At 37.5% G+C, this 27,987-nt stretch overlaps 1 protein-coding gene across 2 annotated transcripts in view; it reads right to left on the minus strand.

Moving 5' to 3' along the window:
* The window catches only part of LNPEP (leucyl and cystinyl aminopeptidase), an 88,695-nt gene that overhangs the window by 46,192 nt on the left and 14,516 nt on the right, over positions 1 to 27,987 (minus strand). For both annotated transcript variants that reach the window (XM_070517703.1, XM_014867246.3), the window contains exons 2-4: positions 6,375 to 7,215; positions 2,561 to 2,699; positions 1,136 to 1,267 (exon numbers count right to left, since the gene is read on the minus strand). In XM_070517703.1, the coding sequence (XP_070373804.1) occupies positions 1,136 to 1,267; positions 2,561 to 2,699; positions 6,375 to 7,192 (1,089 nt within the window). In that variant the 5' untranslated portion in view covers positions 7,193 to 7,215. The remainder of the gene's footprint in view (positions 1 to 1,135; positions 1,268 to 2,560; positions 2,700 to 6,374; positions 7,216 to 27,987) is intronic.

Genomic DNA, 27,987 nt, shown 5'->3' on the forward strand with positions numbered 1-27,987 from the left:
GAGTGGTGCGAGGTCTGTGCCCAGGATCCAAACTGGCAAAACCCTGGGCTGCCGAAATGGAGTGTGCAAACTTAACCACTCGGCCACAGCACCAGCTCCCTCACTTAATTTCTTATATTCTTTAGCCTCTGAATTTCTGTTTGGCTCTTCATAAAGTTTTCTATATCTTTGTTAAATTTCTCATTTTATTAGTGTATTATTGCTGATTTCACTGAATTGTCTTTCTGTGGTTTCTTAAAGCTGAGTTTCCTTAAAATAGCTATTCTGAATTCTTTATTGGGTAAATCATAGATCTCCATGTCTTTAGGATCCATTACTGGAAGATTATTCTGATCATTTGGTGGTATCAGGTTTCCTCAATTTTTCATGTTCCTTGAAGTTTTACATTGCTGTCTTCGCATTTGAAGTAGCAGCCACGTTCTCCAGTTTTAACTAACTTCCCTCTCCAATGTGTCCAAACTAATGTTTTTTCGTTCCAACAGTGTGCTAGAACCTTTCTGCTGGAAAACTGGACTTCCACAAAAGCCCTCTTGTCTATATCTAAGACGGTGTTTTTCAGGCATTCCCAGACCATAGCCAAGGAGGCTGCCACTGCAGGGTCTACAACTGGGACCAAGGTGTGTATGCCTAATACCCAATGTATGGGTGGGCAAGACTCTTCCCAAGTCCTTTGGCATATAGTGCTGGATCCCACAGATCCACAAAGGCACTTTTTTCCATGGACAGATGCCAAAATGTTATTGTCGGGGTAGGGGGACACGAATAATGGACATCTTATTCAGCCATGATGCCGTCATCCAATTTTAATTAATTTAAATTTAAATAGTCACATAGAGCTAGTGACCACCATATTGTACAGTACAGTTCTAGAAGCTTTAATATATATATATTGTCATATTGGAATTCTCTTGTAAAGGTAAAATTAAAAGAAACTTGAAAATTATTGACTTTCAGGTATTAAATTAATAACAGTAAATAACAGCTAAGCAAAAAAAGTAACACTTTTTGTATAAAATGTCATAGTTGTGATCCAAAAGCTTGTTTTCCTTCATAAAGCAGTTACCAGAAATACTTAAGCAAGAATTTCTCTTAACCTCTTGCGAAAGAGGCTTTCAAGACAATTACAGCAACATACCAGGGTTCCATTTATGTCCTGACTCAGGTTCTTCATCTCCCCCACAACAAAAGCAACCAGGTAAGTGCTCATCTTCACACTCTCGGAAAACTCATCCTGAACAAGTCCATCTTCCATAATGACTGATGATTTCTACAAGCAAAGGGGAAAAGATACGAGTTCTGTTAACTATGGGAATAAATGACAGTGACAAATTGAGAAACTGAAAATTCAAATAGGAAATAAGTACTGAAGCTGTTGGCATATTTTAACCTGTCAGCACAAATTTCTGAACAGAGCATGGCCCTTAGTTTCAGTGTGTTCTACTATCCTTCAGCATGAGGACATACTGAGTACAGTGAAACATCCTTGAGGAATTTTTTGTCTCAAAAGATGGCTTTAAATAAATGCAAGTTAGAGACAGTAAGTAAGAGTGGTTCTGTTTCCCCCCTTTAAAACACCACCAAAAACAAAATCCTTCCTTATGATCTGGAGTGCTCCTCTCTACTACTACAAATACATTTACAGAAGAAGGATCTACAGCTAGGAAATCCCTCCAGATGATCCGAAATGGCTTTGAAAAGTACCACGTTGATGACCCCAAGAAGGCTTAGTGCGATCAAAGAGAGTAAGTCACTAGAGAAGTATGCAAGATTTTCCAACCATGAATTAAGGTATGTTTTGGGATACTAGGGAAGTAGGTATTCCACCTCTTTTACAGAAAGATTAAAGTGAAAAATTAGGCTAGGAGTGGAGCTGCTGAAGTGATGTCCCTGTTGAAGGACAGATCATGTCCTCTCCTATCTAAAAGGGTTGACTCCACAGTCTGTCAGATGTGTCTGATCCTCTTCACTAGCCACATGGGTTCCAAGAGGCTCTTATCAGGCTGCATACAACCTCTCAGCTGTCAAAAAAAGACCCCCTAAGTTCTTTTAGCATAAAAACAATTCTGCTTGGTTTCACCCTCACTGCCTCCCTTACAGAGCTACCACCCAAGAAAGAGGTTTGTGTTCTTGTTAAACCTCTATATTACAATATTGATTTTCCAATAACCAATATAACACCAAGGTTGATCATGGTTCAACACTATCAAATATCACTGCTTAGAATAGCAAATTCACCACGTCTCAGAAAAAAAATCACTGTGATCTTTAGTACTAGCTTATAGCATTAATATTTGCACAACTTTAGTAGGTAGCACATACTTCACATTCCTGCCCATACATTCCACATCCAGCAGGTCTTTCTCCTTCCTCAAGTGCTCCTCAGGCAGACTTCCCAATTGATTCCAACATATATTTTAACTTTTATTTAAGTATTTTATGAAAGAATAAGAATGAATATGATTTTAATCATTCTCAACAGTATGGTAAAGAGGAACTCAAGTATTCATAACAAAGAAAGAGACCCACTCCAAGATTTTACATTCAAGGAACAGAACAGTACCTTAGGCATATTTGATAAAGCAGTGTATTGCTCATCCCTTATGATCCTGATGATAAATGTAGCTTTAAATGCTGGTTCATCAAAACAAGGAAAAGCAGATCTTGCTGCCAGGGGTTCAAATTGAGTTGCTGCAAAGTACCTAAAATAAATGCAAATTCATCCAATAGTTATTGAGCACCTACTATTCAAGGCACCCTGCCAAGTACTAGGGATATTAAGATAAACACTGTAGAATCCCAGTCATTATAGGATCTCCAATCAACTGGGAAAGGCAGAGGTTTACACGGTGGACAGAAACTTGTGAGGCCACAAATCATGTCATAACAGTGAAAACGAAGTGTGGAAACAGAGGGCATGGAACAAATTCTGACTAGTGGCTGAAGACATTGTAAGGAAACCGGTGACAAAATCTGAAGAGGGCCTTAAAAAATGAGGAATACTTGAAAAGGTAGAGAAAGGAAGAGAGTACACTCTAGAAAGAGTGGGAAGCACAAGGACAGACAGAGCAGTGGATGTTCAGGCTCTGGGCTATCCAGGCTGTCAGGCTGTCCAATGTGGCTGGAGATGAAGCCACAACAGTAGGCTGCAGCTGGCCACTGAGGTCTGTTTCTGATGGAAGATCGGTATGAATGGCAGTCATTAATTAATTGCCTTTAATCATATGTACAGACTGATTTCACAACAATAACTCTCAAAATCACAACTTACATGAAGACTGAAAAACCTAGGGGTCACGTAGTATATGCTGGTTTCCCTTACTCTCCTCAGAAATGAATCAAAAATTTTCTTCCCCTTCCTACAGCACAGCAAAAACACTTGCGAATTTAACTCATAGAAAAGTCCTCAATTAAAGGTTGGCAGAAAAGCATAAAAAGAGGAGAAATGCAGATTTTTCAATTAAGCAGAGGAACAAAGCAGATCTGCATTTGGGAAACCATCTAAACATGGCCTTACAATAATCAAGACAAGTGTAGCCCTGGTGTGTATATTTCAAGTACCAGTCAACATGGTACATATATAACCACCACTTTGGGCATGATAGCCTCACTTGCTTAGAGCTTAGTTTCCACTTTTAAATGATAAGTAGAAAGTGTGGGATTCAGAGTAAGAAAACCCAAACTCTGCAATTTACCAGCCAAGTTACCTCAGGGAAATCGGTGATCTACATCTCAACTTCTTTATTTGTTAAATTATGATTAAGGTAGGATCCCCTGCCAAACACCTAGGGTTTTTGTTAGAATCAAATAAGACTATTTATAATAAAACTACTTATATGCCACAAAGTCCTACGTAGATATTTATTATAAATGCTAGCTAGTCATAACTCTTCCTTCACACTTAAAATTATCATACTTTTTTCCTGGTAAGGATTTGCCCAAATAACTGTTTCTATTTGATAAACTGCAAGAAAGATAGCAATAAACATACATGAAACAATTTAAACACATTATCTTTCTAACATTCTATTTTTTCACCCCACTCTCAAATTCTTATCCAGTTAACAGAAGATTTTGGAAGAGGGCCACAAGGGACCAAGAGATAAAGTTTGATGATATCCATACTATCCATATAAGAGAGTCTATGTAGACCATTGCTTTGGATAAAAATTGGATCATAATGTTCTAAGACAAAAAAATTCTTAAATTACCGTTAAAAGACATGCAATAATAACTATCTCATATAAAAGTCACTTGAGAAGGCTGCTGCTTGATGTTACTTACAATCTATCCTATCTATGATGAATACCTTGAAGTTTATTTAGCTGAGGGTCAGGTTAAGAGAATTCTAAGCACCAGGGATAACAATGGGCAAAGGAAAAGAAGAGTTGTGAACTAGGGAGGCAGTACATCACAGCAGTGAAGAATGTGGGCTCTGTAGTTAGAATGACCTTGGGTTTGAGTTCCCCCTCTGCTATCTGCTGGCCATAAGATGTTGGGTGAGTTACTTTATGTGCCTCTGCTTCTTCATCTGTAAAAATGAGTAAAATATTAATATCCACCTCCTACTGAGTTTGACAGAATAAAAGACTAAACATAAAATACTTTGAACAGTTTCTAGCCCTTCAACTCTCAGTAAATATGGGCTATTATCATCACTGGAATTCAGGGAAGTGCACATGAAGTTTGTTATGGTAGATGAGGGCTGTGAGAAAAAACACAGCCAGATCTTGAAAGCTCTTTAAACTAAATCCTGTTGGAAATGAGGAACTGCTGAAGGATCGTAAACCAAAGACCAACATGGTCAGATTGTACTACTGCTAGAAATATGAGTCTGGCGCAGGGTAGAAGACAGGTGCAAGAATAGGGGGAAAGCTGTGATAAGAGTAGAAGCCAGGAGACCAGTTAGGAGAATGCTTCCAGAGTTCAAGAAAAAGACACTGAGAGACTGTAGGACAAAGAAAGAAAACGCATCAACACATCCTCATCCTAAATTCATTTACTAGCTCTTTTAGTATCAGTTATCTAGAACCTCAAGTCTATCATCGACAACTTGTAGATTTAACTGCAAGGTTCCTAGCTCCACCTCTTACACGACAGAGGTGAAGTTCCCTTACCACAAGCAGTGTCAATACGTGTTTGATATTTACATATACTCAGGTTTTCCAATCAATAAGGAATATACCCTTAATTACTTTATCTACTTATTCAGGTATTTATTCTTATCATACCTCAGTAGGGGGAGGGGTAGAAAAAACTTTAACAGAACTAAGCAAAATTAAAAGTGGAAGAAAGACAAAAAACATTGCTTTGAATTATAGTTTTCAGACATCTTGAAAGGTATAAATAATCTTCCAAAATTTTATCTTGCATCAAGATATACAACCACGTGGGACATTCATTTCTTAATTTTAAGGAGTTGTTTTTCATTTTTCGAGCATTTTCCACAACTCAATCCAGCCCATGGCAAGAGTCAACGAATGACCATTCTGCCACACAACATTTATTCCTCCCATTATATGGTGGCAGGCCCAAAGGACTCCAAGGGCAATAATTTGAATGGAAGAAGTGATTATGCAATTTGTCTTAAAGGTCTGTTTGCATACCAAGGACATTGTTTTTACATATATCATATAATTCCCAGAGATGATGGAGATATATAAGCATAAACACTTCTGCACGTCCTCTTTCTCCATCTTAATAAGGACCTCAAAGTTCCACACATTAGGAAAATAGGTCTTAGAGAACAATCCAGGGGCCGGCCTGGTGGCGCAGCAGTTAAGTGCGCACGTTCCACGTCTCAGTGGCCCGGGGTTCGCTGTTTTGGATCTCGGATGCAGACATGGCACCGCTTGGTAAAAGCCATGCTGTGGTAGGCGTCCCACGTATAAAGCAGAGGAAGATGAGCATGGATGTTAGCTCAGGGCCAGTCTTCCTCAGCAAAAAGAGGAGGAGTGGCAGTAGTTAGCTCAGGGCTAATCTTCCTCAAAAAAAAAATAAAGAAGAAGAACAATCCACATTCTTTATAGTCTGCTTCCCACAGAGCCCATGTAAGGTAATAGAAAACTAGATTCATCTTATAGTGAAAGCTCAAGATAACTTAACTTTTTGCGAAAGAGAAAGTAACTGATAATCTTTATCCATTTGCTTCATCAGTATGTCCCTACCCCCACAGTATGTGATATATATGATATATGCTTAAGGCTGTGACTAAGAGAGAAGCAGTATATTCATCCAAATCATCATTCTACTATTTTGCACATAACGTCCTAAATTTTAAAAAGTTGCAGCTAATGTCTCTAGTATGGGCAAAGGGATCCATATTGCAGAAGTTATCATAGAGCAAAGCAGCAGAATCATTTAAGAGAGTTACATACTTTTTCTCATTACTTTCATCTGTGTAGGAGATGCCATAAAATCCATAGTAAGAACTAGATATATTTGCTGAATACTCTATCTTCAAGGTATAATTGTGTCCTTCAAGAAGGGCATCAGGGGCAACAATGGCGATTTGTTCATGAAATGGATATTCCAGGACCTCAGCGTGTTTTTCTTGGCTTGAAACTGCTGACATAAAAGTCACTCTTGAAATATTATGTCCTGTGCTGTGAAGAATAATATTCCACGTGGCCTGAAGAGCCTGAAGCGAAATCGTCACAGAACCCCTGAATGTCATCGAGGTTAGGTTTGGGTGTAGGTTAAGTTCATAGCGTAGGGGCATGATGGCAGTAGGAAGCCTGATTTGTGCCCATGGAAACAACTTCCCATTTGTTGCAAGTGGCTGAATTAGTACCATTGATTGGTTTTTTTTATGGCAGCCTTCTTTGGTAAAGGTACATCTGGGCAGCAGATAAATTACCATGATTACAGCAACAGCAATCACAATGACAGAAGCACAGACTACCATGGCCCTTGCAGAGGGTAGTGAACAAGTCCCATCTGGGCTCTGCCTGTAGCCAGCTGCACTGTTCCGCAGGCCTGAGCTTCTGTTCATGAAGGACATGCCCAGCAGCTTTGCAGATGACTCATAATCCTCTTCGTCCTCATCCATCTCATGCTCACCAAGACCCCGCACCAGCAGTCGTGAACCTCGGGGCTCATATTCCACTTCATCAGGCTCTAGAGGATGTAAACAAGGCTCTTTGGCTAAATCCACCACATCTGGTTCTTCCTCAAACATGCTGTTTTCAATCATATTCCTGGGGAGCTGAAGCCGATCTAAAAAATCAAAACAGAAGAACAAGGCACTGAGTTAGAAAAAAAAGCTCACCATAAAATGTCTACTAGCAAGACCACATTTAGTCTAAGAATTTTTTTCATCACTAAGACTTATTTCCATCTTAGAGCTACTGAATTAAATAAGATGCTTATAATATTCTTATATCATCCACTAAAAACTCAAGCATAAATACCACAGTCGTGAAACAAAAGAGCTAAATAAATAGGCTAATATCAAAAAAAGGCAGCGGAGATTAAACACTAATTTCCTTAACACACTCCTGCCCAACAGCCTGGGCTCTTGACTAGAACTTTAATTAGAGGGCCCTGCTTTGGCCTGCCTCTGGCTGTGCCTATCCCCACAGCGTGAGGAGTAAATAAGATCAAAAAGATGTGCCCACCCACAGTCCATTTCCCTCTTCTGGGGTCTGGACACCAGCAACCCAGAATTTCTGCGTAAAAGGCCTCAAACCTGCTTTCAGGGCCTTTGCAGGTCTCTTTTCTGAGGCCCATTTCTCTCCATGAAGGACCCCAAACTGTTATGCCCATTTACGGGCTTGAAGGATGGATAAGCAACAGGCTAGGTTATTTTCCCCCCTGGAACAGGGATGTTGCTATTTCACAGCAAACTGAAAGTGGGAAATTATTTAGGAAATTTCCATAATCAAGAAATGATAAAAAATAAGACCAAAGAACTAGAAAAATCAGATGAAACTATAATCCAACCTGTTTTTTCATGCCTCCAGAGCATTCAGAAGTACAATCTATTCTCCCCTGTAACAACTGTATCACACACCAGGAGTGGAAGCGGATCTTGAGGAAGGGTAGTCATGGGAACTTTTATAAACTACAAAGAACCATACTCTCCAACTTACCAAGAACCACTGAGAAAAAAAGACTCAAAAAGCAGAAGGATAAATAATCGCACACAGATCAACAATTCCTAGGATTAGATCACTCAATGTTCTTTATTTAAGAATCACAGAATTTTAGCTTTTAAAGGATCTCAAAAGTTTGATAATTGAAACCCTCATTAATCTTTCCCTACAAGGTACTTTATATGGATCATTTCTAAATCTCACAACAATTCTGTAAAATGGCAAGTATTATAACTATTTCAAACACAAGAAAACAAAAAAACAGAAACAGACGTTAATTTATCTTCATAAAGTCAGAGTTATTTAGTCACAAAATATTAGAACCTAGGTCTAAAAATCTGGTTCGAAATTTTAGACTCTTTCCATTATTATACTGCATCCCGCACTCAACTAATTTAATAAAGGATGAGAGCTTATGCTTATTTATTTCTTTTGTACCTGGCAATGAAGTTGCTAAGAGTACAATTACAGTATTAGCAGAGCAAAACCTACACAAAATTAATATCTAGCTTAACAGAAATGCTATGTATTTCATGCTTTTCAACAAATGCTAACTAAACAGTGGCAACTCATAATCCACCAAAGTACTGACAAATATTAGGATAATATTTACAGGCTTGCTACTCAGAGCGGTCTGCAGACCAGAGCTTTTGAACACAATGCAGCTTTTTAGAATAGCAGACTCTCAAGTCCCTTCCCTGAATTTGAATTTTAACAAATCCTCAGATGATTTATGTGCACATAAGTTTGAGAAGCACTGGTCTAAGCCTTCTCCATGGTCAGATCCCAGCCAGCTCTAGACACTCCATTCCTGGGTGTGCTCTGGCCACACCATACTGCTTACTATTCTGAGAACAAGCCAGGCTGCTATGCCATGCTATTCTCCACACGCCTATTTTCCTCTCTGTTCCCTTTGCCTGTAAAGTCATCATTTCTTCCTTCCATCCCAGTCCACCTGGCGAACACCTGTTATTCTATAATTCAGCTTAACTTGGCACAGTGTAAACTAAGAAAAGTTATTTCATTTTCGTTTTTCTTTTTTTCATTATTACCTTTTAAAAATAAATTTTCTTTTCACTTCATCTCACTCCTTTCTGCTTTGGGGATCATAGAGACCCCAATGAGGCTGCCTTTTCCTACCCCCTCTCCATCCCAAACTTCATAAAAGCTATGCTAATTTAAAAGTTTACTTTGATAAAACTTTTAATCACTTTCTGGTGTGGGTTTAGCAAGCTGCCACCTATGTATCTCCTGTGAATTATCAGGAAACAGAAGAAGGGTGATAGTTACAATATGCTACTTTAGGAACTTAATCTCCTAAACTTCCTATAGTGCCCCAACTTCTTGTGATAAAGTTTTGTTTTGTTTTGATAGTTAACTGTGTTTGAGGGTCATTTACTTCATTAACAGAACAAATAATGCCGTAATTGAACTTAAAAAAGTTTTTTAACTCTTACGAACTCTTAATGGTTAGAAATTTTCAGTGGTAGTTTTATAGTACTTGGCATAGTGCTGCAGATTAGTTGCTTAATTTGCTTTTTCATTTTGAAATGTCTAAAGGTCTTCTCTGATTTTTTTTTTTTTTTTTACCTCATATGGGACCATTATGTTCTCTTAGACATTTGTCCATGTGTTTTGTGCTGCATCAGACCTGATGTAGACAACAATGGTACCTGGGCCGTAGGGTTTCATTTAATAAATTTCTAAACTAACTCTAAGTATAATCTCAGTTTAATAATTAAAGCATTCCCATTCCTGAATTCTACTTCCTTAGAAGTTCGTTTTTGTGCTTTTTGATTCTTCAGTAATGCCTCTTTAAAGCCAAGGGGTACTCTACAGTCTGACCATTTTAGCATCTTCTGTCTGCACTTTATTAATTTCAAATATTTTAACAAAGGCTTAGTCAGATGTCTGCCAAAATCCAAATAACTTACTTTATTATTTATCATCCAGTCAGATGTAGAATTTTAATTTTTTAGATATGGAACACATCGACCCATCTGTTGAATTTTACTGTACAACAGAAGCAAACTTTTGTTATGTGTGTATAATCATATCAAGTTAAATATAACAAACCAGGGGAAACCAGTTTTATTACAGGTAGCCCAAGGAAGATTGTACTTCAAGCCTATTTAAGAAAATTTTGCATTGAATTTGTAATTCAGTATACTTTGATCTTAGCATTAAATTGTACTGTAATACATGACTAGCTCTTGCTTTACTGGGATTTATTCATACTGAAACAAGAGATCCTAAAGAAACAGGAAATTTTCTAAAACCTCTTAAATCCACATAAACAAGCTATCTATAAGCCAAAAGCAAAGAATATCCTAGTTGAAATGTTTCAGTTTTAAGTAACATAGGCCCATGTGGTTATAATCTAAGAAAACTGAAGACATTTCTCTTCATCAGATACTGCGAACTGGTGCTCCTCGATGTTGTCTGTGGACTAGTGCCAATCAGCAAACTGTTTGTAACCTGTCTGTGAGAGGATACATGTAGAAAATTACTATTTAAAAACTTTTATAGCAATTTGACGGTAATTTCACGTCTATCAAATTTTATAATTTTAAAAATGGAGCTTATTTTTTGCATGTCTTTTTCCATTTCAGTTTTCCAATGACTCTTTTTTATATGTTAGAAAATTTCTGCAATAGATTAAAAATTTAAAAAACAGAAAAAAGCTTGATTCTTTTGCTGAGATAATATGAGAAGCAATAGGTTGGATTGCCACAATAATGGCAATCAAGGTGGATATAAAGTTCTCAACTATGACAGTAGCAGTGGGAAATGAAAAGGAGGGAATGATTACAAGTCACATTAAAAAGGGAGAATACAAAGGAACTGATGCTCCCTTGGGTCAGATGGCCCTATAGGTTGAAAAGAGAGAGAAGTCTATGTCAATTCCCTATATACATTCTGGCTTGGGTAACTGGAAGAAGGAATGCCATTCACTGAGACTTAGAGTACAGGTTCAAATCCTGGCTTTTCCACTGACTTGACCTCAAACAGATTACCAAACATCCCTTAGCTTCAATTTCCTCAACTATAAATGTGCAAAACATCACTGTTTTGTAGTGTGGTTATAAGCATTGCTGTGTGGGTCTAGACTCAAAAGAGGGATCAGGGTGGAAGATTCAGATTTCAGAATCAACTGGGTATACATGATAATTAAAATCATGCAGATGGGTGAGTCTACTGAAAGGGAGATAAGAGTCAGAGAGCATCAGCATTTAAGAGGTAGGAAGAGGGACAACAAAGGAGAATAAAAAGGAATGTACTAGACATGAGAAAATCAGGACAGCAGCATCTCAGAAAGCAAGGAAGGGTTTCACAAAGAAACAAGTGGTCAGCATTACATGTCTTAGAAAGGTCAAGTAAAACGAGGCCTAGAGAAGCCACTAGATTTGGCAACCAGGGAACCAGTGACTTTTATGAGGTGCTTTCAGTGGAGTAGTGAGAACAGAAAGTGGCCCAAAGAAAGAATGGAAAATTAGCAATGGAAGGCAAGGGCTGCAGACTATTCTTTCAAGGTACAAAGTTGTGTATCAAGGAAAAAACATAGGGTCAAACTAAAAGAAAATACAGTCATGTGCCGTACGATGTTGTTTCAGTCAACAACAGACTGCATATACTACAGTGGTCCCATAAGATTAGTACCATATAGCCTACATGATAGTAGGCTACACCATCAGGGTTTGCGTAAGTACTGTAGAGGAGGAAGAAATTCTCCTCTGCCCTTCTAGGTTCTTCTGGCTGGTCTAAGAATTAAATTAGCATGAAACAGAATAACAGGAGAAAAACGCAAGTTTAATAACATGTATATATGGGAGAAACCCAGGAAAACCAAGTAACTCACCAAAATGGCTAAAGCCCTAAACTTAAATACCATCCTCAGCCAAAGACAAAAGATGTTGGAGGTGGGGAGAGTCAGGGACTTCAAAGGAAAGGAAGGCAATTCACAGGTAGGTGAAAAGGAGCAAACGTTTGGAAAACAAGTGTTTGGCCACACAGAAACAGAAGAAGACAGGAGCCCAACAAAGAGGCTTTTCCAGGTTCCTCCCTATCCACTACCTATGTCATGTTATGCTAAGGTGATAGGCTCACTTCCTGAGACAGATTTTTTTATCTGAATCCTTTTAGGCAGTTAATGGGGAGGTAACAAGAAAAACTTTCTGAGTCTTTTGTTTCTTAAAAATAATCAGCCTAAAATAATCCTCATGTTAAAGAGACACATTTTGGGGTGGCAAACTTGGTTCCTCTTCAGTACACTCTATGATGTTCTCATAACAACGAAATCACCTATTGACACATTTCTCAGAATGTATCCCTGTTATTAAGTGATGCATGACTGTTCTGGCACAGAGAAGAGTTAAATCCTTTTTTTTTCCTTCCTTCTCTCTGTTTAAAATGAGAACTTAACATGTATTTCTGTGAGGAAGGAAAGTAAGGAAAGACAAAATGAAAAGGCAGAGTAGACATGGGGAAATGGTGGAGTAATATCCCAGAGGGACAGGAAGACATCACCAGAACTCCAGTAGAGAGATTAACTGTGATGGGAGCTGAGTACTCTCTTCCTCCAAGCCTGGAAGACAGGAAGTGAAGAGAGAGAAGTATGTATATGAGCATGGAAAGCTCACGGTGTGAACAGCAGAGAGCCTTCATGTCCTCTGTGACAGAGGAAGCAAGGCCATCTGCCCATAGCCAAAGGCAGTTGTGGGGAAGGCATAGGTAGCTTGAGGTGAAAAATAAAGGACAGATGTTATAGGAGAGGACCAGGAAGGGTTGACCCAAGGAGAAAGTATGGCTGAGAAGTTCAGTAGGCCCGTGGAATTTGTCATACTACCAGTTTCCATGAACGTCTTTAGCAGTGCTTACCAGCCCAGGTCTAAAGGAAGAGAAAGCATGTTTGGTGTGTTTTACCACAATTAAATACAAAAAAAAATAAATGAAAATTAATAATAAAAAAATAGTAGAGAAAGCAGACAGATAATCCAGGGTTAAATATGTAGGGAGGATGTAATGAGAAGCTAAGGGGAAAATGTGTAGAGTGTGCTGGCAAGAGAGTAAAGGGTTATCTGAGGGGTTCAACTAGAAAGCAAGACAAAAAGTAAAGCTAGGGCAAACAACATAGTGAACAACTTGAATTAGACGGAGCAAACTTCCCACAGACTTTAATCCTTTTAAAGTATCATCACATTTTCTGAGAAAATGGAATGAAATGTGGTCTATTTTCAAATCAACAAACCAAAACAACTTTAAAAGAATAGGCCTAATCTAAATAAGACTTCCGGGGCAGATACAAGATTTGTTGCACTCAATTAGGTAACATAGCAACTTGCTATATTCAGATTAGGCCCTAACAATAAAGGATTATTCTTCTTCTGAGGTCCCATGACATATTTAAATAGAGCTAAAAGCTCCAAGCATGAGCTAGCATTTAGATCTTCTAGATCATTTCCAAATGGAAATTGCATTAAATTTCTGAAGGGATGGCTAATTATCAAAGTAACTATTTCCCTAATGAGCAATCTCTTCCATCAAAAAGGGATTTTATTTTAAAGAAGTTTAAGCTTAAAAAGAAAAGACTAGGATTTAGAACAAAAAGAGTGATTTTTCTGTACAGGTCTAATCTGACAAAACATCCAATCCCACTACCCCACACTCAAAGAAAATCTCTTCCTATGAATCACAATGCTCATGTTAAGTTGTAAGTTTAGATATATCATTATCTCACCAGAATCTGAAGGGCAGTCATTAACAGAGAACAAGTTTTGAAGATGTTCTAAGCAGACCCTTTCCATGACACATCCTGTTAGCTAACACTTCAATGTATAAGCAGCATCATAAAATACAAACACAGACTGTCTTGTGTGCATTCCTACTTTTACCACTGATATATAGTGCTTTTTCACAAACTACATTTAATTTGCCAATCGACAGGCCCAAGGTCATAACCCAGGATGCAGGGTCCAAGCACAGTCTTTCTCTCTTCTGTTCCCCTCTCCCCCTTGTCTGCCTTGTGAAGAGAGAAGTGAATGGATGACTGGGGGTGGGAGATGGAAGATGAGAGAGAAATGATTCAGTTCATGAGCACCATAAGCTCACTTTACTTAGTTCTAAGAAAGACAAAGATTTATTTTTCCCTTATAAGCTACCCCTAAATTTCACTAAAATACATATAAAAATGCTGTGGGAGACTTCTACTTACAATGACAGAGTAATTGGTACCAGACTTCTCCTCTTCTCATCAGTAACTATTAAACTGGACAAAAGGATGCAACTATTTTCAGGCACTAGACAAGAGACAGACCAAGACTGTAACCTCTCAGAGAATGAAAAGGTGAGCACACATTTGCTCTGGTTCTCTGCCTTGGGACAATTTCCTAATTGCAGTACAGTGAGCTGGAGTCCAAGCAGAGCAAGGCTGGTAGGCAGAGACAGGGCACCAAAGAAAAGGGAGCTGTGCAGAGCGGAGACCACAGAAGCTTGTACAAGGGTTTCCTGAGAGTCCTTAACCAATGCTGCACATAACTATGTGAGGCTTGCAAAAGAGTGACTGTAATATGGAACAGAAATGCAAGTGGTCAAGCAGCATAGGGAAACACTGGTAGTGTGACCCAACCCAAACAAAGGGAACTCATTAACACTCTGGGCATCAACTGAAACACCAAAAAGGTTCACTTTAAAGTAAAAGCACACCCTAGAATAAGGCCTACTCTATATCCACACTAACAAAGTCTAAAACTAAGCCCTAATAAAATCCATAAGGGAAACAGAATTTGGAGGATGAGTCTTGCTAAGTTAGAGGGCCCTGAGAAAAAAATCTTGAGTTTTCCACAGATCTTCCCTAGCAAAACATAAAACCAAGCCTACACAAGGTGATCAGCCAGTAACTAAACTGCCTACCAAAACAAAAACCAACACTCTACAGAGAAACTGAAAAAAAGAAAAAAAATTCAGCATCTCTGCAACATATCACCAACACTGTCCAATACGTAATAGAAAATTACTAGATAGTCAGTGAAACAAGAAAATGTGACCCATAAGAAAAAATAAGTCATTAGAAACTGACTTTAAGTTGGCCCAGATATTGCATTTAGTAAAAATTTAAGAGTAGCTATTAAAAATATGTCTCAAAGACTAAAGAAAAACGTGTTTTAAAAACAAAACAATGAAAGGGAATATATGAACAGATAGGAAACTCAGCAGAGAAACGGAAACCACAAAAAAAGCCCAAATGAGAAAAAAAAAATGGAAATGAACTAAAATGAAAAAGTCACCAAATGGACTTAATCATAGACTGAAGAGAGCAAAAGAGTCTGTGAACTTGAAAGATCATCAGCAGTTACCAATTTGAGAAACAAAGAGAAAAAAGGATTGAAGAAAAATGAACAGAGCATCAGGGATTTGTGGGACAATTATCAGATGGTCTAACACATATCTAATCGGAGCCCCAGAAGAAGACCATGAGAATGAGGCAGAAAAAAAATTTGAGGAAATAATAGTTAAAATTTTACTGTTTGATGAAAATGCTATTTGCCAGAACCAAAAAGCTCATCTAACTCCAAAGATGATAAAGACAAAGAAAATCATATCTAGCTACAACATAGTCAGACCGTTGAAAACCAAAGATAAGGAGGTCTTTAAACTAGCCTGAAAACAGTATGTTATAGGAGAAAAATAATGCAAAGAACACTAACTTCTCAATACAACAATGGGAGCCAGAAAAATAAATTTCTAAGTAATCCATAAGTCAAAGAATAAACCACAATGAATTGAGAAAATATCTGAAATAATAAAAACACAACATATCAAAATTTGAGAGAAATTTACTGTTTTAAATGTGATACTAGAGAAAGGTTTAAAATCAATGACATAAGTTTCCACCCTAAGAAGCTAGACAAAAATAGCAAATTACACCTAAGTAAGTATAAGAAATAATAAAGAACAGAGCAGAAATCAACAAAATAGAAAACAGAGAAATATGAGAAAATTAGCAAAGCAAAAAATGCTGCTGGAGAACAGGAAAGCACTGTTATTGGCTCTAAATCATATTCTCCTAGAAACTGGCCTAAAAATCTACATATATCAAGTCCTAGTGGATCTCGAAGACCAATTTTTCACTTCTCCTCAAAAGTCTAGTTAGCTTCATGAAAGAGACAAATTAGAATTGGGTCCTGTGCTAGAAAGAGATCCTCTTTAACAAGCCCAACAGTCTTACATCTGTTCCTCTTTCAAGAATATCTGGCAAACACAAAATCATCTAGCCAGTGCTAATTAAGGTTGTTATACCTGAATTTAGAAAATGCATACGTTCTCCCACTCTTCTTAAATAAAAAGCTAGGAATTTTTTTGTTGTTGTTGTAAATTCAAGTATTTAAAATGAATTAGAGAGCTACCATTTAAAGGAAACCTCTTATGCTCTCTTCAAAAGTAAAAACCGTGTTCTTAAGCAAATAACGTACTTAACTCATCTATTTCTGTATTTTGATTTTTGTAGATTTTTTTTATTAAAAAGGGAGACCTGGGGCTGGCTCCATGGCCTAGTGGTTAAGTTCGGCGAGCTCTGCTTTGGTGGCTCAGGCTCCATTCCCGGGTGCAGACCTATACCACTTCTCGGCAGCCAAGCTGTGGCCAAGACCCACATACAAAACAGAGGAAGACTGGCACAGACGTTAGCTCAGGACAAATCTTCCTCAGCAAAAAAAAGGGGGGGAAATCCCTTTTTATTTGAAATGTCTATTTAAAATTTTAACTGAGTATTTCTCAATAGGAAAATCCAAAAGAAAAAATAAAAAGGCCTCATTTTTAAGCATTTGATTTTAAGTGCCTACTTCATTTAGGGTAATCACGACACTATGGGGCTCATTTTGCAGAAATACAACCATCCTGCAGTAGTTCTGGTTACAGTTATGTGAAACCAATCTCCACAGCTAGCAACTTCGTTTTGAATCTGAGTGACCCAATGGCCAAATCTATGTATAAACTAAATTGGTCCTTGGCTCTCAGTCATGCTTCCACAAATCTAAAGCACACACAACCACACACAGCGCCCGCTCCATCTCTGACCAGTATGTGAGACCATACACATGTTGCAAGCATCTCAGTTTCTCTCAAGCATGCCGGGCTGCTGTAGTCACCTCATCCTTGTAGCCTTACCCCACCCCCTCATCACTGTCCTCAGCCCACAGGCCTCTCTCCTCCCTCTTCATTACACTAGTCCAACGTAATCTTTTCAAATCCTTAGTTTCTTTCATCTTTTAAAAATCAATTCAACTATCCTTGGAACAAATGTCCTACTCTGACCCATTCCCTTACTCTCCCTAAAAGAGTACACTACAAAAAATTAAGATGCCTACCTGTTCTCTTAGAATGAAAAGGTTAGAAGGATTGCAGTAAAGAAATGCTCAATTGGGCCCTGAAAAAAATAATCCAGCGAGACTTCCACAGATAGTACTTTTTCCTCATATGGTAACTCCTTGGACAATCTAGGAAAAGCAGCTTGAATTATAATACACTTGACATTATCTAGTCATCATTCTAAAGTAATCCTGCCAACTTGGAAGATTATCCAGTACAGGCTTGCCTCTTGGTAGCCGCTGTCCATAGAGTTATGTTTATAATTAGACTGTGCAGTGTTAATTATGCTGGCCACCCTGCCAATGTTCTACAGAGACTACAGGGAGAGATCAAATCAACCATTCCCGAACTATGAGTCACCTCACTCTCTCCACACCACACACCACTGGCAGCAGCTCAAATCTGGAAAATTGAAGTTGAGCATACTACATCTTATACAGCCTTTCACATTTAGGATGAAATACTGAGTTCCAAAACTTGCTCCACATACTTTTCTAGGATAATAAGTACATTTTAATGCTGGTAATTTTTCACTTCTTAAAGAATTACAAGTTGAAGGAGAGAAAGTTTAGAAAACTTTCAAGGCCTGGTTTACCCTATAGAGAAGGGAATTTCTGCATAAGTAAACTATAATTATAAATTTTGCTTCACACTTAGATAACTCCTCCAGGGAAGGGCTCTTATCTCATTCATCTTTGTATTCCTGGTGCCTAGCAGGGAAGAAGCCTGCAATAAATGTTAAAATGAAAGTCGCAATAGCCAACACATTAAAACGAAGTATTAATTAATGAAAATTACCTCCATGTCCACTCATAACTCTTTGAGGGCTGAATCCAGGTTTACTGAAATTTGGAGTAACATAGAACTAATATGCTAGCTATGAGATTAAGAAGGTCCTTCTAACACCTGCTGTGGGACTGGGTCTCAAATCAGGACTTAGCAGTACTTTGGTGATTACGGGCTCTGAGCCACTGCATTTCATTTCTACTGGACACTGATTGTTCAGATTTATTACTACATTTCATCTTCTTTCTTCAAAGCCAGTATATAATTTAAGTCAACTATGGTTTAGGAGACATAAAGTACAGTGAAGAGAAACCTGGGGATTCTAGTTCTGGCTCTGCCACTTAGTGTGTGTTGGAACCTCAGTGTTCTCATTGGTAAAATCGGGTTAGTAACTGCCCTGTCCACATAGATGATCATAGGGGTCAAATTAGATAAGTGGGTCACAACACTTTGCAAATTATGAGGTGCCACATATAACCATCACTACAATTACCTCCCTCACACCTTTTACCATAAAAGATGATGCTTACATGTTGCTCGCAGCACATATTAGTAGATAAATTCCTAAAATAAGAAAACCTCCAGAAACCTCATTCTGTCTGCTCTGCCATAAATACCAAATGATAATGTCAGCAACACTCTGGCCTCTTGATGTCTTTTAGGATCAGCAACAGCAATGTCCACGGAGGACTTCAGCCACTGTGGAACCGGATAACTTTAGATAATTCTATCTGTTTCACACAGATTTTAATACACAGGTTTTAGGTTTTTAAAAATCTGATTTCTAAGACATGTGTCAAATATCTGCCTTGACCATAAAGATGCTGCAACTCTTCCCAAAATATCCCTAGGGATTAAGTGTATCTAAAGGTCACACTCATTTGCTATTAAGTGTATTTACATAATAAAACTCAGATGTCCAATGCCAGCTACAATTTCTAAGAAGGCTATTTAAATTTATAAAATGCTCAACATTTTTTGGGTGAAATAACCTAAAGGGCAGAATTACACAGACAACGATTTTACTTTACCAAACTAAAACATTCAGTCAATAAATTTTCCACGGTCTTCAAATTCTACACTGCATTATATTTACTATGTCTACTCACAGCTGCTATTTTCTGTGCAGTTTTGTAGTCCTATGAGCAAGAATCAACACTTCAGTGCTGGAGCAAAGATGCAAAGAAGATGAATGACTTGCTAGTTTAATGTTGCAGCTAGGAAGCACGTTATTTTAAATTCCTATCAAGGAGAACATTTACTATGAAAAGGAGGTGCTCTACTAGAGAATCAAACAGAAACAAGAACTACAGCACATAAAGAATCCTGCTGTGAGATGCTTCAGATACAGAATTTAACGTTAAAGATTAAAGGACATATAAACACCTGTAGTCTAATATAAAACTTAATCGTAAAACAAGAATAAAAAAGTTAGGGAGGAGTCATTTCCTTCAGTAAAGGAAGGAAATTTTCTACCTCAACAAACAAGATAGATGTTTTTTTAACCTAAGTCCACTTACCAAGCCTCCAAATTAACCAGTGTTCTTCCTTCCCTCTGTAAGACATTTTCTGACGCCAAGTGCCCACTGAATGTCTACAGCTAAAAGGTTACTCTCTGAAAGCTCAAGCACTTATGCCCCCACCAAAGCTTCTGTATCCTTACCAAGAATTAGTTGTCTGTTCTCAAATCAGTTTATGCTAGTTAAAATTATAATTGTAGTTACATAATAATCAAGTATTACATTAAATGAAAAAAATACAAAAAGAAAACTGTTCCTATGTAAATTGAGTTATGCATCAGAAAGATCTTACAAAACTGAGTTCTCAAAATAACACTGCTACCAAATTAAGTATTAGCAAGAAAAGCAAAAAGACTGGAGGAGGGGAGTCCTAGAAGGGTTTTTGCACCCAGGCTTCAAAGTATCTATGGTTCTCAAACCACGTGAAAACAAAAAAGGATCTGGAAATTACAGATGCATCACGGGCAGCACATATTATATACAAGAAGAAATGTGTAACCTAAGTTGCCAATATCATCTTATTGACTAAAACTTTTCTTTTGCATATGGGTCCACTGGTCAGAGTTCTTTATTTTTCTTTTTGTATGACTTACATCAATTTCCCTTTAAAACAATCTCAAACATAATGAATATTTTTTAAAACCTAGTTAGGTCTAAGGCTCACATCTAAGACCTCATCCTGACAGTCAAGAGCAGATATCTAAGTTCCCCCAAACATAAACCATAATGTGTACATTTACTTGTGAAGGTCTGAAGAACAATTTTACTGTTAACACCTAAGAACCTAGCTCTGCAAAGTTATACTTATTGATGAGTTTAAAACAGAGAATTTTTTAAATCATGTCTTATCAATACACATCAAAAGCCTAAAAAATGTTCTTTGACCAAGTAAATCCACAAGAGGAATTTATCCTAAGAGTAACTGCACAGAGACACATGTATAAGAATGTTTATAGCAGTGTTGCTTACATAGCAAGAAAAAGGAAACAACCTAAATGTGTAACAACATGGGATAGGTATTTTCATACCCAATAAAATATTATGCAGATATGAAAATTATTTACATCTATTTTAAACATAGAAAGGCGTTCAAAACATAGTATTAAGAGTCAGGTTATAGAATTTTAAATAAATAAATATTCATCGAGTTGGATACACTATAAATAAAAACGTTAACAGTAGTTATTTCTGGGAGGCGGAGTAATGAGTATGTTGGTGTTTCTATTATTTATATCTTCTACTTTTTATATCTAAAAATAGGAAAATCCCCTCCACATGTACAGATCATGTTTTAATCTGTCAAGATCTAAAGTTAATAAATTAATAAAAAATTAACATTGTTGGAGTGTCTTAGAAATGGCACTGGACAGTGAAATCAAGAAACCTAGATGATACCAGGATAGAATTTGCTATTAATCTCCACAGGACTTCCTATTAAGAGGTGGAGTCTAAATCTCCACCCCTTGAGTCCTTGTTGGCCTTGTAACTTGCTTTAATCAATGGAATGCAGCAGAAGCGACAACGTAAAATTTCCAATCCTAGGCTTTAAGAGGCCTCATAGCTTTCACTATTTGTCTTTTGCTGACCTGAGAGCCCCATGAGAAGAAATTTGAACTAGCCTCCTTGTGGATGAGGAACCACATGGGAAGACAAAACAAGCCCAGCCAACAGCCGGTACCAAATGCCAGATATGCAAGTGATGCTGTCTTAAATCTTTTGAATTAAACTTCCAGATGATGGCTGCTACAAGTGACCTCAGGCAAGATCAGTGGAAGAAAGATCCAGCTGACCCCAGTATAAACTGCTGACCTACAAAATCATAAGCAAATAAAATGGTGGTTGCTTTAAGCCATTAAATTTTGTGATTTACTAGGCAGTAATAGATGATTAATTTATCCATCATCCACATAGTATACTCTTAATAGTTTGGTGTACTATTCTTACAGACTAATTTATCCCCTAAGACAAAACTGAGATTATTCTGTACATGCTAGTTCTACGATCTGTGGCATCTTTGAAATGGGAACACATGCAAGGCGCCATGGTTATTTTAGACTTCAACTCAGACACATAAGGAGAGAACAGAACACTTGGTATTCAGAACACTTTGCATTCTTCATACAAAAACTCCTGAGTGCAGCTATGGGCTTTTCTTCCAAAGCCCAAAGGCCTTGATGTACATGACTTTATAGTTTCTCACTCTCTCATCAATGGATGTGAGAATGCTTTACCTGGGATCCTAGAAGAGGACAAGGTTAAACACTGAAAGTAGTAAAACCAAGTTCATCACCACCACAATCATTTTAACATTACCATCAGTAATGATGATGATAAAAATCAACATTCTCTGAGGGCTTTAACATGTGCTAATAACGGGCTCAGCACAGCAAAATAGCTAAGAATGTCTCTGGAACAAGACTGCTCTGGCCACTTCCTGTGTAAACTTGAACAAGTTATTTCATCTTTCAAGCTCAGTTTGCTCATTTGTAAAATGGAGATCATAATAGTACCTATCTCATTGAGTTGTGAGAATTAAACAAGACACCTGTAAAACATGTGGAACAGAGCCTAGCACATAGTAAGTGGTCAATAATTAGCTTTCTGTATTAATCAATTTTACATGTGTCATCCAGTTTAATTTAATCCCCACGACATTTTATAAATGAAGAAATGAGAGTCAGAGAGGTTAAAGAACTTGCTAGTAAGTGGCACAGCCAAGTTCCCAGCCCACATTTTTCTGACTGTAGCAGTTAAACCCTTCAACACCATGTGACGTGACTTAAAATAGCCCAGGCGTGTCAAACCATGTCCCTCGAGCCAGGGAAATGTTTCATGTCTTCACAGCCTCAGGAGCTGGGCTGGGGTGGTCGCAGAGCCACCTCTGCATGAGAGCTGAAGAGCTGCACAGAGGTTTAGCACAGCCTCAGGGCTGAACACAACTACCACCATGTGTCAGATACTGACGCTGTGGTTTGCACAACTCTCTTCACCAGGCACTTAGTAGGTATTCAAAAAGCGCTGCCAGATGTTGTCCAATTACATTCACTGTATTATTCCATTATGGGCTTTCCCCCTCTCTCATTAAGATTATAAAATTATCCAAATACAACACAGTTTATTGAAACTTTTTTGCTATTTTAGAAAACTAGAAGCTTTCTTAGAGACCCTCTAAACCTATTATGCTTTACAGGTAAAACAATTAACTTTTGTCCAAAGTTATACAGCTGGTTAGTAAAACCGACTGGAACCAGGGAGATTTCTTTTTTTTAATTTTTAAATTTTAACTTCTCTACAGGAAGCTGGAAGTGAAATGGTGAGTGAGTTTAACCCACAGAACTGCTCAGCTAAGTTTAGTTCTACCAAAATTTAGCTCAGTTATTTTGAAAACAACCACTTTCTCAGACTTACAGGAAATGTTAAGCAACCTCAGAGAAGTCACTTGTTCTTGCACTGTAGTAGACAATTGTTTTTTTTTAAAAAATTGACTCCTTTTCAGATAACAGAACTTCCTAACATGGTCTACTCATCAACTGAAAAACCAAGTCTACAAGATGCTACAAGTTATTCTATTCTAGATAACTGGATATCTACTCTAGGTATCCTTTTTCCCTTAAAAACAGCAAAGAGATCTATATTTTTTAAAATGACTTTTTACATTTTATAATAAAATGAATTCTCAAGACTTTAAGACCAAACTAGAAGAATAAAAATCATTTCAGGGAACAGACAAGCTGACAGTTCAAGCACTCAGCAACATAGTTCCATCCTGAACTCAGACAAAACAGACCAGATATGACTGAAAGTTGTTTTTTTTTTTTTTTTTAAAGATTTTATTTTTCCTTTTTCTCCCCAAAGACCCCCGGTACATAGTTGTATATTCTTTGTTGTGGGTCCTTCTAGTTGTGGCATGTGGGACGCGCCTCAGCGTGGTCTGATGAGCAGTGCCATGTCCGCGCCCAGGATTCGAACCAACGAAACACTGGGCCGCCTGCAGCGGAGCGCACGAACTTAACCACTCGGCCACGGGGCCAGCCCCTGAAAGTTGTATTTTTTGAGAAACTTCTCATGTTGTACTATAGCTGATTTTTTGAGAAAATATATCTGCTGTCTCCTCTTCTTCCTGTAGTACTAGCTGAACCCTGCTACAATAAAATGTGATACTTGGGATGAAAGAATCTGTATAATTACTAATATAGGAGTTTTCTGGCTAAGCGATAAAACTTTACTTACTAATTTTTAAAATCTGTTTTTTGATGCAAACATTTCTACCACATTTTATTACTTTCCCAGCTTCTCACAAAGCCTAGTCTCAACAAAGGGTCACCACTGGGAAAAAGTAACTGCACAGCTACTTGTCGGGACACAGAACTCATGTTCTGGCTGATAAGAGTACTAACAGGAAATGACACCCCACACTCACACCCCAGAATTTAACCAATTTGCTTAAAAATGCATTTCAATTAACAACTTAAAGTTTACAGCAAATCATATTGCATGGGATTTTTTTTTAAGTTTCAGTTTAGATTCATTCATTGAACCAAGCTTCACTGCAGCTGTTTACTCCAGCTATTTTTCGGGGGATTTACAAGCTCAACCGAAGATCAATTTTGATCATGATTCACATATCAGACAGTAAACATTTCTTAAAGATAAACAAATTATTCAATTTGAAGAACAAAAGAAAGATTTAGAAAAAGATGAATAGTGCCTCAGGGACCTGTAGGACAATATCAAAAGGACTAACATATATGTAATTGGAGTCCTAGAATGACAGGAAAAAAACATTGGGCAGAAAAATTATCTGAAGAAACAATGGTCCACAACTTGGGAAATATGGTGAAAGACATAAAGTCAGATTCAAGAAGTTCAATGAACCTAAAAAAGAATAACCCCAAAGATAACCAAGATACAAATAATCAAAATGCTAAAAACCAAAAGTAAAGAAAAACTGAAAAACAGCTAGAAAGAAGATGACATATTACATATAGGGTACCCACAATTCAAATTTCCAATAGATTTCTTAACAGAAAACTACGGAGGCCAGAAGATGATAGAGCAATATCTTTAGTGTTTTTATACATGGAACTATTTATATATATGTGCAATATATAATACACATATTATGTATTACGCAAATATACTTACATCTTTGTGTAAACATGTATCCAGAATACATTAAAAAAACTCTTCAGAACTCAATAAATGGGCAAAAGGTTTGAACAACCATTTCATAAAAAAAGATGAACTAATGGCCAAAAAACACATGAAAAGATGCTCCAAATCAATAGTCATCAGGGAAATGAAATTAAAACCACAGTGAGATACCACTACACACCCATTGGATTGGCTAAAATTAAAAAGATTAATGATGTCACATCTTGGGGAGGATGTGGAAAATAAGCACTCTCATACATTGCCAATGGAAATGCAAAATGGTAAAACCAGTTTGGAAAACGGCATTGTCTTAAAAAGTTGAAACAAACAGCTACCAGATGACCCAACCAATCAACTCCTAGGTATCTATCCAAGAGAAAATAAAGTCTACACAAAGACTTGTACTTCAATGTTCGCAGCAGCTTTATTTATAATAATCCAAAACTGGAAACAAATGTCCATTAAGAGGTAAATGGATAAACAAATTACAGTTTATCCATACAATGGAATACTACCCAGCAATTTTTTAAAAAGCAAAAAAAGGGACTAATATTACATAGATGAGTATCAAAATAAAATTATTACGCTGAGTGAAAGAAGCCAGGCCAAAAAATATAGTGTATGATTCCACTTATTAAAAATCTATATAATTCCATCTATATAAAATTCTAGAAAATATAAACTAATCTATAGCGACAGAAAGCAGATCAGTGTTTGCCTAGGACTGGAGATAAGAGGGAGAGATACACCGTAAACTTTTTTCATTTTGCTTTGACTTTAACTTTAAAAACTGTAACACCAAGAATCATGAATATGCAACACTTAAGTACTCTGATTTTAATTATAGAAGGCCAATTTTAGAGGTTTATTCACTTGAACAATTAATGCACATTCACATGCTAGACTCCAGCCCTTTGTTCCACAATTACTTTTTGTCCACTCATACAAAGGAAGCATAAAATGTCTCCTGTGTAAAAGTATTCCTGACACTTACTATAAACACCAAGAGAGAAGGACTAATTCTCTATAATAATAAATACTTCAATGTACTCTGGATGGGTGGGTATATCACCTACTCTTATAGAATGCTAGTACAGTTGGCTGAACTTACACATACATGCCAAGGTGCACATGTTTACATTTGATCACAAACCATATGTCTTATTTTGAGGATAGGGGAAAGGAAGACAGTTTTTTGTTTTCTGTTTTTGTTTTCTTGAGGAAGATTAGCCCTAAGCTAACATCCGTGCCCATCTTCCTCTATTTTTTATGTGGGATGTCTGCCACAGCACGGCTTGATAAGCAGTGCATAGGTCCATGCCTGGGTTCCAAACCAGGGAACCCCAAGCAGCTAAAGCAGACGGCATGAACTTAACCACCACGCCACCGGGCCAGCTCCAAGGAAGAGTTTAAGTAGATCAATCCTAGTCTTCATGGCCCCTAAAAGCCCAGAGAAAAAAGAAAGTTGATTCTAGTTAAAGGTCTAGACCATTCTATGACTGGGCAGGAATGGGACAAAGGGATTTGTATCATTCTACACTCCATAGATCAGGACAAGTAGAAAAATAAAATAATTGAACTTAACCATGTAGGCCTTTAATTCATTGAAACTAAGAAAAGTCTATGAAATCACTACCACTACAGGGCTGAGAAGATAAATGATGTATCCATATTATGTATGTTGGAGGGAGACGGTATTGGAAAAGAGGGGCAGCTTGGAGAAAACCTTTCAGGTATAAACAGAAAATAGGTAATAATCAATTATTTTTTTAAAGGCAATGAGTGTTTTAAAAAGCTGTGTCCTCCCTAGTTTACAATGATCCAGGGCTGAAATAAATGACTGTAGAATCCGCAAATAACCAAGGCATCTGATGTGTGGATTGTCAGATATGCCTGGCTAGAACATTTCCTTCTCCTGTGACCTAGATCTATCTTAAGAAACTTGCTGCCTAATTCCAACAGTTCCACTTTCTACCTGCGGTGGACTGCTAAGGTATTGCTCTCCAGTCCCTGTAAAATGCAGGCTTAATATTCAGAATAACAGTCCTCAAGATGTGGTATGAGTATGCCTGGAAATCCTAGATAATCTTTCAGTAGGTCTTCAAGGTGAAAACTATTCTCGTAATAAGATATTATTTGCCATTTTCACTCCCTCTCTCTCATGAGTGTACAGCAGAGTTTTCCATAGGCTACAGGACGTGTGAATAACAGACTGAACGCAGAAGCAAACCTGAAAATCCAGTTGTCTTCTTAATAGCCAGACTTTAAAGAGATTTGCAACAATGTAAAACAATGCCTCTCACTTATTTTTTTGTTTTGGAAAATAGCAATTTTCCTTAAAAATGTTATTTATGTTAACATGTAAAAGTTTTTTGTTGTTTAAAACATTTTTAAAAACTTTTCAGTGTTAATTTCTAACACAGTAAATATCTAGAGATATAACTCACATAAACAAAACTCTTAGGGGTCCCCAATAATTTTTAAGAGTATAAAAGGGGTCCTGAGACCAAAAGGTTTGAGAAGCATAACTCTGCCTTCAAAGATAAAGAAAAAATCCCCAAACTCTCCAGACATCTTGATTCAAGCACGGAAGTCTCAGTATACTGTTTGAAAAAGCATATAGAGCAAATACATAAAGTAAGAAAAACAAACATAGAATGTCTGGATCATTCTATAGCAGGGCAGGAAAGCACACGGGTTTGGGATCATCCTGGATTCCTGGGTCCAGAAAAAAATAATTGAACTTAACCATGTATGCTCCTTTGAGCATTCTCAGGCAAGAGGAATGTACACTCCAATAATTTGTTCCTATGGAAAAACACAACCTTCCTTGGCTGAGGTAAACAAACTGTCAAAAAGGAAGGCTATCTGTTATGGACTGAATCGTGTCTCCCCAAAATCCATATGTTGAAGTGCTAACCCTCAATGTGACTATATTTGATGACAGGCCTTTAAGGAGATAATTACGGTTAAAAGAGGTCATAAGGGTGGGGCTGACAGAACTGGTGTTCTTATAAGAAGAGGAAGAGACACCAGCGGTCACTCTCTGTGTGCACAGAAGAAAGGCTACG

This window comes from Equus asinus, chromosome 9 (genome assembly GCF_041296235.1).
Source record: "Equus asinus isolate D_3611 breed Donkey chromosome 9, EquAss-T2T_v2, whole genome shotgun sequence".
NCBI classification, from domain to species: Eukaryota; Metazoa; Chordata; class Mammalia; order Perissodactyla; family Equidae; genus Equus; species Equus asinus.